We start from the raw sequence: 13,150 nt of genomic DNA, 5'->3' as shown, positions 1-13,150 counted from the left end.
CTGTCATGAGTCAATATGGCTTCAGTTGAACAATTACCTATTAGTATGTGGTGATTTTTTTTTAAAAAAAAAGATAAGACCAATCTGAAAATATTATTTTCCAAGTATATGATAAAATACGCTCTGGGAAATTAAGGAGATGGAAAATAAAATGAAAGGGCAGGAGCACTGTGACAGCAAAGTTATAATTAATACATTCACATATATGGAAGCTCATGTTTCAGTTACATATTTGATTCTTTTAACAAGTAACTTTTCCTTTGAAAACATGTCAATGTGAGACTAAATGGTGATAATATGGTCAGCCCCCTTATTCACATTGTACCAATTGGAACACTAAGGACATCATTCTTTTGATGGTGTCTGTCAGGATAGGATTTTTCAAAAACAGGGGAATTGTTGTGCTATATCTTTTAATCCTTAGTCTATTGATTAAATATGTCTCTAAAACAAACTCAAACTCAAGGCCTGGGGGCTGGATTTGGCCCAAGGGGTGCTTAGATCTGGCACACGGGCAAAGGAAAACGGAGCTCAAGAGGGCCGTGAGCGTCCTCCCCAAGCTCCGTTTTTGCTGGCAGAGGGCTGCAGGAGGCTGTCACAGCTGAAAACAGAGCCTCAATGAGTGACGTTGAGCTGGCCATGCCCACCCTGCCTACCCCCCCCCCCCAGCCTCCGAGGTCAAACACAACCCTGACGCAGCCCTCAATGAAATAGTTTGACACCCCTGCTCTAAAAGAAGCTCAAACATTTAATTAATACCAGTAATGTTAGCTTCATTGTTTTAGATTAAAATCTTTTGATCCAGAAGTCCTATGTAGACTGCAGAGCCATTTTGTGAACGGTGCAAAGGGCAGCAAATGGGGAACAATTCTTAATTCTTTGGAAAATAAATGTAACTCCTGCTCAGAGGAAACCATCATTTCTATTAAATGCACGTGCCAACATGAACAGTAGCTGTACTTGTGAACCATAACAATATTTCACAAAAAAGGTGAACAATTGAAGAAAAATATTGATCCTGTACTTTTCCTTTAAATTGTCTCAATCTTTCACTTCTTTCAGAATTTTCAAACTCTAGGTTTTCACACATAGTGGCTGGATTATGGGAGTTGAAATCCAATCCAGTCAGAAAGTATCCAGTTGGAGAAGGTTGCATTTATCCATTCCTATTTCTAGTCAGCCTGAGTTTCTATTTGAGCTTAAAACCTTTTCATCTATATTAAAAAGTGGTCAGGATATATGGACTGTGCAAGTGGGAAAAAGCTAAACACAATGGCAAAGCATTGTTTGGCAAGGGGAAGGACACCGATTCAATCCCATACATCACAAATCAGGGCGAGAAAGAAATTGTCTAAATAAGCCAATGGTTTCTCTCAGGAAGCTTCCTCAATTATCCTGTTTTGAAGTATGTGGAAATTTTACAATTGAATAACCAGAGGATTGTGTTGTCAAGTTTTTCCTCATCATTGCACATTTAAAAGATCAAATAACAAAGTTACTCACCTCATTCTTCAACTTGCTTCCAGAAAACCTTAGAAAATCAAAATGCTTTACTTATATTTCAGAAAAGAATGATTTTCTATGATTATAGAACAGCATCAAATACCACATTATAAGGAACAATAGTAAGGGTAAAAGGTGAAGGTTTCCCTGTCAAGTAGTGTTCGACTCCAGGGCATGGTTCTTTTTTATATATAAAGTTTTTTTTATTTTTGAATAAACACAAACAGACAAAACACAAAAAAAAACCCATACAAAACCATCTTCTATTACAAATTGTAGAAAGTGTGTCAATTGGTTATAAAAAACTTCCATGCATCCCTTCCACAGTCATCACCTACAATTCATATCAATCATATATTTTAAATCATATATATATATATATATATATATATATATATATATATATATATATATATATATATATATATATATATATATATATATATATATATATATATATATTACTATCATCATACCTCAACTTTATTTGACTATAATTGTTTTTACATCCTTTTATATAAAATATTCCAGATTTAAACCAAAACCACATAATGGCATTCCATTATCTCTTCCCAATATCATCCAGTAACTTTACATCTTTATAACATGTTCTAAATAAAAATTGGTTATATTTAATAACAGAGTTTCTAAACCTCCTTTCGTAGTCACCATTTGCAATTTATATCAAACTTCCTCTTATCAAACCAAAATATGCAGTATTATCATTATTAATCAGATTATTTAACTATTATCACTTCATTTTATACATAATGCTCTAAATTTAACTAAATTTGACTTAATTTTTTTATTATAAGTTTTCTTACATCAATCTGTGTCTTTCCAGTAATAGTGCAGTCTTATGTCTCTTGCCATTTGTGGCATTAGTATTCTGGTTATTTCCTTAGTAAGTTTTGTATGGACTTCTCTTCGCAATATTGCTTATTGCATATCTTGTATAAGCTCGAAATCCTCCATATGCTTCTTCGATCAGCTTATCTTTGGTTATCACTAGTGCTTCTGACAAAATTTCTCTCCTTAGTTTCATAAATTCTTCTCTCTTTTCTTCTTCTATACTTTGAAATCTGGGGTAGAGCTCCAGTCCATCTATCTCCCCTTTCCATATTCCACTCTTTCCATTTCCAACCGCACTCAGATCACTGTCAATATCAACAATTTTCTTGTTTCTTTGTTTATTTTTTCCTTCAGATTTTAGAACTCTGACCTTCACTTTCTTCATTTGATGAACATCTTCAATTTTTCCATCAAATTTTACTGTTCTACGATCTATGTTCTCCAATCTCTTCTCAATTTTCTCTGTTACTTCTAATAATTTTTGAATTTCAAACATAATCTTTTGCAACGTTAAGGTTTCTTTTTCATGTTGCGCCATTCTTCCAACTTGTAAACACTGCCACTCTGGCATTCAAAAGTTTTTATTAAATTTAAAGCAAGTTCATTTATAATCTTTCAAGACAAGGCTTTGTTTTCACTCCACTCCAGCTTCCAATAAAGCTCCCGAAGAGCACCTGTATAAACAACCCATGCTCTTTCCACTATCACTCTCTGTAAAGAAGCTGAGGAACCTTGAAATGCAAAGTCAAATGGTCAAATGAAACCTAATCCATTCAATTTAAAGAATAGGAAACATTTGCAAAAGTTCCATCCGTAAAAGAAAATACTGTCTAATGCAGCTTAATTTCACCTCTTCTCTTCTGTTTTCAAATTTAATTTAACTTTAATTTTTTTGGGGGTAGTCTCTTTTATAATAATAAGGTTTCCTCACCAGATGGACACACTTTCTCTTTCCATTTTCCTCCCATTCTGGAGCTGTCCCAACTTCAGCAGCTTCAATGGTGGCGCTTCTGTCGCCGGCAAAAGGAGACTTTGCAGTGTCCCTGAGATCAGCAGGATGTACTCTTCCCTGTCATCATCTCTTCGGGATGGTTTAGGTCCAAAAGGACCATCCAGCGGCAAAAAGGACCATGGAGCTCCAAGATCGCACATCGTGTCATTGTGACATCAGCTCCTCCCAATCTCCAGGGCGTGGTTCTTATCTCCATTTCTTGGCCGATGGAGCCAACATTGGCCAAAGGCAATTTCTGTGGTCATGTGGCCAACAAAGCTACCATATGTGCTAAAAGCACACGGAATGCTATTATCTTCCCACTTGAAGTGGTACCAATTAATCTACTTGCATTTGCATGCTTTTGAACTGCTAGATAGGCAGTATCTCTGCAAATATCTATACGAATAGTTACTTTTTCTAGTTAATCTAGAATCTATAAAGGCACTTCAAATCTATGTTGGAAATTTGATCAACAAGAATGGTCATGCTGACTGAAAACCTTTATGGACATTTTGCTTGAAAGAGGAAAATATGACTTATGGTTTTGATGATTAGACAGGATAGAATAGATTATAGAGAGTCATGTGTGACTTTAGAGAAAGAGCTCAATTTATAATTGCACTTATAACAATTGTAAAGAAGATTGGAAGCCACTTCATTGTATCTTTTGCTTTCTTCTCAATTTTTATCTTTTCTTTTTTCATACTTTTTTTTCATTTCTTTCCTGCACTTTTGGCTCTTGCTGGCTCCTAATTCTTTATGAGTTTGTATTTGTTTTTACCTTTGTTTTAAAAATTTTAATGCAATTCTTTAGGAAAAAAGAAATAGGTAATTTTAGACAATGAGGGTTTTTTTTTTCATTTTTGAACCTTTAATAAAATCTATTTTGTTTGCAAGTTGGCATAATTAGAACTATTAGACAAAAAAATCTTACAGCTTTAGCAGACTTGTGGCAGAATCAATTTAATTCAATCCTAGGAAATAATTATGTCTTCTCTTTCATAATTGTAATTTGTTATGGTTTTACTACAGTACATACAACAAAGCATTGATATGATATTTATTTTTTAAAATATACATACATATCAAGGGTCTGCTTTTTTCCCAAGGATATTTGGTTGGAAAAGTGATGAGAAGTAAAGGCATTTTCATCAGGCAGAAGATGTATGGAAATGTCTATTTTTCTTTATACAAAATGTGCACACTGGTAAGAATCAGCCCTTTAATAAGCAAAACATTGCTACAACCCAATCTTACAAAGATTTGAGAATCTGCATACAAATGGTTTGTTCACAGACCAAATGAGCAATTCAATTTTTTGAAATTGCTTCACGTGCTAGTTTCTTGCCTACAATACTGTATGCTGTTTTGCATAAAACATTTTATATGTAATCATATGCTACTTCAAAAAAGCAGAACCATTTAGACATCACCAAGTAACAGGCAGCTCATGTGATGAAAATTCAAATGATAAACATTAAGGTGTAACTGATTCATCTTGGTTCATCATCTAGCATTTTATTGATTTTATTTTTGAGAACTTTTTTTTAAAAAAAACATACCTCGTTAAACCTTTGCCAGAATACACAGAATGATAATATGCGCTGCTTTCTTTGATGCCAATTCCATAATAGTGATATCTGTAGGGGCGGGGGGGGGGAGCAAAGGGTACAAAGATACATAAATCATGTGCCTGATGGACGGTGCCATTTTATTTCATTTTATTATCTGAGTTTATATTTGTGTGTGTCTCGCTCTGTTTCCTCAAACACACACACAGATAGTCCTCAATTTACAACCATAATTCAGCCCAAAATTTCTTTTAAGCTAAAAGTTGTTGAGCGAATTTTGCCCCAATTTATTTCCTTTTTTGCCACAGTTGTTAAGTGAATCTGGCCCCTCTGTTGACTTTGCTTGTCAGAAGGTCACAAAAGGAAATCAAATGATCCAGGGATAGACTTCGCCCATCATAAATATGAACTAGTTGCCAAGCATCTGAATTTTGATCATATGACCATGGAGATGCTCCAATGATTGTAAGTGTGAAAAATGGTCATAATTCATTTTTTCAGGGTCGTCAAAACTTTGACCAATCACTAAATGAACTGTTGTAAGTCAAGTACTACCTTGTAGTAAGTCTGTTGTAACTGTTGTAAGTCAAGCACACACAATACATGCCAGTATACATTTTTTATGAACAATTTCCTTATGAGTTTCTTTCCTGCTCCCTGCACAATGCGAAAATTTCCAAAGATTAGACTAACTCAAAAAACAGACCCAAATTAGTGCATTGAAAATAAGGAGAAATAACTGACCAAATCTCCAAGAAATTTGTTAGAGGTCTTTACCCATTAACATTATACATGTGAGTTATATGTATATACTAGCTGGATACCCGTGCCTCGTGACGAAACTGTAATTGGGCTTTGCAGGAGATATTCAGTTCACAATCCATTAGCTCAGTGGTGGTCGGTGATTGAAACACATAAGGAAATATCGCTCCCACAATCCTTGAGTTTGGAAGCAGTTCCATAGGGGGAAGGCGTAGACATTTTGGTGACGTACCGATGTTTAGTACTGAAAGGAGCACCAGACCCGCTCCTGAGTGAAGGAGTGGAATGTCTGCCAGTTTGAACTGTGGTAACGGACTGTGAGGAAACTTGACAGTCAGAACAGAGTTCTTTTCAGGTGGGGAGGAGGAGTAGAATGTCTTACTCCTTAGTATGTTAATTACTGTATAAAAAATACTAATGATCTGATGGTCATTTCAAAAAATCCTTTCTTAGCGAGCACCTAGAAGCTAAGAGGAACATACGTGACAAATTTCAAGTTGTAGGTTTTATAGTTCTGGGGATTTCTTGATGAGTGAGTGGTACTTGGCTTGTGTGTGTGTGTGTATCTATGAATACACACACACACACATACACACGCACACACACACACATTTCATGCCAATGGCATTCTGCAGAGATGTCAAGTATCACATCAAAGACACACAGATGTATGCACATGCATACAGCAACAGATTTACGATGAGTTTGGAAAAAGCAACAGAGCTAGAGGCAGAAAAGGGTAGGCTGGGTCTGTTTAATTGGTATTAGCTTGGAAAGAAATAAGAGCAGTGATGGTCATTGTTAGCTTTCTCATTAAAACTTCCAGGAAGAAACCAGCCAGGCTGATTTTTCTCACCCTCCTTTTCCATGTGCACGAACATCTGTCCCTGTGCTGCAAGCAAATCTGACTAGAGCATATGCCAACACAAATGATAGCTGATAAGGCAATGATATGATTAAGCTGCTCAGGGACTTGCAATAACTCGTTATCGCAAGGCCAGCTGCCATATCAGTTTTATTAACCCACTAAATCACTTTTAATAAATAAGATAATGCCTTTCAGAAAAGGTGGAAGGAAGTTAAGATTTAACATTGATCAAAGTCTACCCCCCCCAAAAAAAAATTAAACTGCAACAGGAGCTCACAGTCCCAAGGGGTCTACAGTTTGTTTAGTGACCATTCAAAATTACAACATTTTGAAAAAAGTGACTTATTATCATTTTTTCACACTTATCCCTATGCTGCAATGCTTGATGCCTGAAAACCGGTTCATACTTATGATGGGCACAATCTATCCCTGGGTCATTTGATCTCCTTTTGCAACCTTCTGGCAAGCAAAGTCAACGGAAAGGCCAGATTCACTTAACAACTTTGTTGCTAATTTAACAACTGTGGTGATTCACTTAACAAAGAAAAATCGTAAAATGGGCAAAACTTACTTAACAAAATTTTCACTTAGCAACATAAATTTTGGGTTCAATTATGGTCGTAAGTCAAGAACTACTTGTATTCTGTGACCCATACACATATTACCTTCAAAGGAAGACCCTGCAATACTGCTGAAGTTAGCCCACACTCAGACTAAATCTAGGCTGAATTTATTTTGCTCATTAATTCCCACTACGTTTATATGCATCCAACTATCCCTGGATTGGCATAATCATTGTATATGATCCTTGCTGACTCCTCTTTTTCCTTCATTTCAGTTCCATTTTAATGGTACACTTGACTAAAACACCGTGTGCTGTTCTCTACTGCTGATCTATAATGCTTTTGCATCACTGCTCTATTCATTATAATTCTTTATTTTCTTCTTCACTCTTCTCTTGTCCAAGTTCCTTATTTTTCTGCTCATACCACACCTTGTTTGCTGCTATGATAGTAAGAACTACGGTAGCAACTAAAGGCAATGGATTTAATAGCAGTGGCACACTCTACTGAATGTCACCTGTCATCTCTACGTAGGAATTTCCTCTGAAACTCCAGAAAACACCTGACAATAATTTGTAACAATTATAGGTTAGATGACAGCCAGTTTTTTTACAGTAGTTAGTAGTAGTACAGTACTAGTTAAAGCAGAAGGCAAGAAAGCAGGAGACTATGATATGATTATTTTGTGTGTTACTTTAAATATTAATGTTATGAAATGTAGCAAATAAAATTAACACAAATTGTTAAAAGTGCTATCAGATTGGTAACTAACTTTTAGCTGCCCCAAGAGTAAATATGTAAGCCAGTTTAGTGTGGTGGTTAGGGCATCAGGCTAGAAACTGGAAAACCATAAATTTTAGTCTCACTTTAGGTATAAAGTCATCTGGTTGACCTTGGGCCAGTCAATCTCTCTCAACTCCAGGAAGCATGCAATGGCAAGCTACTTTTGAAAAACCTTGCCCAGAAAACTGCAGGGACTAATCAAGGCAGTCTCTGAGAATCAGACACAATTGAACAAAAAAGAAAACCAAGATAATTTGGGGTGGGGGGGAATTGGCTGTCCCTGGTACACAAAAGATAGCCAGCTACAGAATACAAATGAAAAAAACAGGGAAATGCCCTGTCTTCTCAAAGAAACAGGAAATGCCAGGCATTCATTCTGTTTTAACACAAGTCTCACATCTTCTTCCTTTGGCTCAAAAGAGAATTCCTCCAAGTTAGCAATCATTAAACACACTACCAATGTAATAAATTCCTCTATCATTATAAGGCTTCTACTGTGGGTAGGAAATGAGCACCTTCAGTTCCTGCGGGTATTGTTTGACTCCAATCCCTATCAGCCAAAGTGTATGTACACTGCTTGGCCTAATCCAACTAGTCTTTCCAAACCTTTTGTTCGAGATAGTGAGAGGCTAAGATTCTTGCACTCACTCAGTATCTAAAGTGCTGGTTTCTTAAATGATGAAATTGCCTTATTACAATTGCAATCACTAATATTCAATAAAGAAATGATGGATAATCGAGCATAATAGGGAGGTAAGAACCAGAGCGAAAATTACACATTCCTTCCTTCCCAGGAAAGTATTCATACACTATCCCTGAAGTGCTCTCTCTCTCTCCTATTTTATTTATTTATTTATTTATTTTATTTGGTTTGTCAAGCATGTATGAGAAAACAAGTATAAGTATGAATGTGACATATAAACATATAAGTATAAGCAGGTATACATATATACATACGAAATGAGTACAAATAGATGGGAACAGTAGGACAGGGACGGTAGGCACACTGGTGCACTTATGCACGCCTCCTTACAGACCTCTTAGGAATGGAGTGAGGTCCATGTTATACAGTTTAAGGTTAAAGTTTTAGGGGTCTGAGGATGTAACACCAGAGTCATGTAGTGCATTCCAGGCATTGACCACCCTGTTGCTGAAGTCATATTTTCTGCAATCGAGTTTGGAGCAGTTTACTTTGAGTTTGTACCTATTGTTTGCCCATGTATTATTGCTCTTGAAGCGTTGAAGCTGAAGGAGTCGTTGACAGGTAGGACATTGTAGCAGACAATTTTGTGTGCTATGCTTAGGTCAGATCATGGGTGGCATAGTTCTAGGTTTTCTCTCCCTCCCTCCCTCCCTCCCTCCCTCCCTCTCTCTCTCTGTCTGTCTCTTTTCATTTTTTTCACTACCCATTTGCTGGCAAATGAACTTCTTTCCACATCCTGTTTTATTCTCATAGGAAAAAGGGATAGGGTTAGGGAAAACTACATTGGCAATATTTTAAATAAAAATATTCAGCTAGTTTGTATAGTGGTTAAGGCACTAGGCTAGAAATGGAGAGATTCTGAGTTCTCATTGTGCCTTAGGCAAAAAGCCAGCTGGGTGACCTTGAGCCAGTCACACTCTCTGTCTCTCTGCCCTAGGAAGCAATGGCAAATCTCTTCTGAAATCGTGCCAAGGAAATTGCAAAGAGTTATCCAAGCTGTTGCTAAAGTCAACACTGATTGGAAGGTGCACAATAAACAAACAAACATATAATGAGAACTTTTCTACAGTACTATGCCATTTGGGGTGATATTTCCTTCACTTTGGGTTCCATGGTAACCCAAATATACCTCCCAACTCTCTATAAAAGGTTTTCAGAGAGTATAAGGATCTGGAACATGTGGGAAAAGGGAAATTATGGTTTTCAGTAATCAACTTGACAAGAAACATGGAAATTGCTACATCATGCTATACCCTTTATATGTCTTTCAGATGTGTGGACCTTCAATCCCTATAATCCACTAGTTAGCATGATGTTTGCGTTTCTTGGAGAATTCTGGGAATTGAAATTCATGAAACATGGACCATTGTCAGCTTGGGATTGGTTACTCTAAGAAGTGTTTTTAGCTAATAATATATTTGGATTCCATCTACCTCTATCTAGAATATATGGCTTTGTTTAGATAAGCATGCATTTTAAAAGTGTAGCTCCTAAGAACTTACTTTGAATGGCCTCTTGTACCCAGCCGCCTGGTGGTGAGGAGAGGAAATTTCTGGCGAATTGTCTAAAAAAAATGTCAAATATTAAATAATTGAAATTAGTAAATTTATTTTTGTTTTCTTACAATATCTGTTCTAATTGGCCCTTCTATAAGTAATTAATTATGTAAATTCATTTCAATGATCAGTGGCAAAAGAGTATTAAACTTAGAAAGTGGAAATTGCAACAAAATATGATCATGCTCCCATCAAAGGTATAAGACACCCAATATTACTGAGCAAATAGAATATCATCTCCTTGGAATAGTATAATCCAACCAGTTATACTATTCCAAGGAGGTGCTATTCCATTTGCTCTATAAAATTAATAGGACATGTTACCATAAAAGCTTATCAAAGGTACATCGTATTAAACAGAAATATCTTCTTTGAAATTCCCTTCCTAAAAAAATATATATATTCCTTCTGATACAATTTTTAATTTCCCACAAAATTATTTTAAAACTCAGTTTTATTGGAATTTGGCTTTATTAAAATGTATTCACATTGAATTATCCTGTCGTAAACTACTATTGGAAGACTGGGATGTTGAATAGAAATAAATGATGGAATAAAAGAATGAAAATAGAATGATGCTTAGAAACTTGTTTAATATAGGAATTCAAGATATATCCCTTTAGAGATATGTTTCTTTTTGTACCAAAGGGTAGGTGGACAGATGGATAGATAGAAATAGCTTTTTGAATTATACTTCTTTCATTCTGCAATGCTATTGTAGAGGCGAAGGATAGCGACCAGTCTTGTGGATCAGAATTCAATTGATGAAAAATTTAATAAGAGAACACATCTACATTACAGCTTCATATACATGCTCTGTAGCTCCACCCAAAGAATCTTGGAATGCAATTTGGAATACAGTTTGATTTGGAAATGCCCTTTGATAAAACTGGAAAAAGAATGATTATTAGTCTACATGAAACAAGTGATATTGTTATCACAGAGATTTTCAGTGAGATTTCAGGGATTTTTTTTTCTGTAGATGAACTAGGTAGCAATTCTCACTGTTATGTCATTCGAATGCAAAACCTGCACACTGCACATCTAAAAATGTACCGCTCAGTTCTAAAAATGCTGTCATTTTTTTTCTATTACACAAAGAACAAGAGGTCAAATAAGTTTGCCCAATCAATACAAGTGAGGCTTGTAGCCCTTTCAGTATCATTGATGAAACTACCAAAATAACAGAGTTGGAAGGGACTTTGAAAGTCTTCTAATCCAACCCTCTGCACAAGCAGGAGACCCTATATCAGGGCTGTCAAACTCGCAGCCCGTGACCTGGATGCGTCACAAGCTGGCCATGCCCACGCCCAGTTTAGTAAAGGGGGGAAAAGTTGAGATACATCACATGATGACACCATGATGACATGAGTTTGACACCCCTGCCCTATAACATTCCAGATAAGTGGTTGTCCAGTCTCTTCTTAAAAGCCTGAGTGATGGAGCAACCTCAATATCAGAAGGCAATCCCTTCATACATCTTAATACATACTTTCAAATCTCCATACATCTATAAAACAATTGCATTTCAATTAGTAACTTTCCCAAAAGCTGTGGGTGGAACTGTCCCTATCAATATAATAGCTAATTGAGAGAAGCAACTCTGACATTAAATGGAAATGTGATCGCAATCAAGCCTCCCACCTTGGCCCCTTGGTTTATCTAACCTGATGCAGTCTAAAGCCTGGCTTTGAAATTTACTTGCACAGTGAGCATTTGAAGATGAAACAATAGTCTCTGCGTCAACAGATATCATAACCCAGCAATCAACTCTAAGGCAAATAAGGAGACAGGCAGCGAATAGAAAAAAAGATAATCCTGCTATTTCCAAAGCTAAAAATGTTTACAGCCAACTGTTCTCTTGGTTCTGAGTCATTTAATATCATAGGGCGATGTGAACCCCAAATTTCATTAAACTAATGTGTTTCGGTTTTTTAAAGCAATTGGAAGCGATTGTGGGTGTTTTAAAAAGACTGATCTCTGAAGCTGTCTTGGTATTTAGTTTCACCAGCTCCTAGTAATTTGGATTTGATTTGGAAAGGCCACCTCTCATGTTGATTAAATGATTTCAGCTTTTAAGTAGAGTAGATGTGGGGAGGAGAATATGTACGATCAGCACTCTTTTTTCACAAAAGTTGCATTACTTTCAACTTTGCCAAGCTAATGATTTTCTTTCCAATATCCTACACTCTTTAAAGCAGTGTATCTCAAGCTTAGTGACTTGAAGGTGTGCCTGGAGAATTCTGCAAGTTGAAGTCCACACATCTTCAAGTTGCTAAGTTTGAGAAACACTGCCCTAAGGCGACCTGCAAAGCTCTTGCTTCCGTATTAGAAAATAAAAAGAGCCACAAACATCTCCCCAGCAGCAGGATTTAAACTACTCTTAAGATGCATCAATTGCAGGTTTTCTCAACCCTGTTTTTGCAGAACAAGTCGGAGCTTTTGATTATATACAAAGATCAAGGGAATATAGTGGAACATTTCTTCTAATATAAGATTTAATAAGGCAAGAAGATCAAATGGGTTAATTACCTTTCCAAATGTTGCAGCACAAGCAGGCTCAAGTTTCTCCTTCCTACAGAAGTCCAGGTAATGAGTATAAAGGATGCATCGAGGCAAACAAACTCCTTCACAGACAATGTAATTTTCTTCTAACCTGTAGATGAAAAAGAAGCCAAGGATTTTAAAAATGACTCCAACAGCTTTGTCATATTTTTTCACTGCTACCAAGCTTATAATATTTTTAAAACTTTTGCCTTCAAAGTATAAAATACTTCCATTTTCCCCAGTACCTATTCATTCATTCATTCATCCATTCCATTCCATTCCTTCTTTCCTTCTTTCAATTTCTATAGCTATCTAACCTGTTTCCCTGAAAATAAAACCTCCCTGGATAATAAGCCCAATCGGGCTTTTGAGCACATGAGCTAAAATAAGCCCTCCCCTAAAAATAAGTTCTCCCTGAAAATATTGCAACATAGCAGCAGCCATGAGG

The 13,150-nt window shown here is 36.3% G+C and overlaps 1 protein-coding gene across 1 annotated transcript in view; it reads right to left on the bottom strand.

The window, feature by feature from the left end:
• RFX6 (regulatory factor X6) overlaps nt 1–13,150 on the bottom strand; it is a gene marked incomplete at its 5' end in the record, with an annotated part of 43,044 nt that overhangs the window by 28,311 nt on the left and 1,583 nt on the right. The window contains 4 exons of the mRNA XM_081945953.1: nt 1,504–1,531; nt 4,912–4,989; nt 10,102–10,163; nt 12,688–12,811. Of these exons, the coding sequence (XP_081802079.1) occupies nt 1,504–1,531; nt 4,912–4,989; nt 10,102–10,163; nt 12,688–12,811 (292 nt within the window). The remainder of the gene's footprint in view (nt 1–1,503; nt 1,532–4,911; nt 4,990–10,101; nt 10,164–12,687; nt 12,812–13,150) is intronic.

Source organism: Natrix helvetica (assembly GCF_964273705.1).
Source record: "Natrix helvetica genome assembly, chromosome: 2".
NCBI lineage: Eukaryota > Metazoa > Chordata > Lepidosauria > Squamata > Natricidae > Natrix > Natrix helvetica.
The sequence above is the reverse complement of the archived record's forward strand: the minus strand, read 5'-3'. Positions and strand labels throughout refer to the sequence as shown.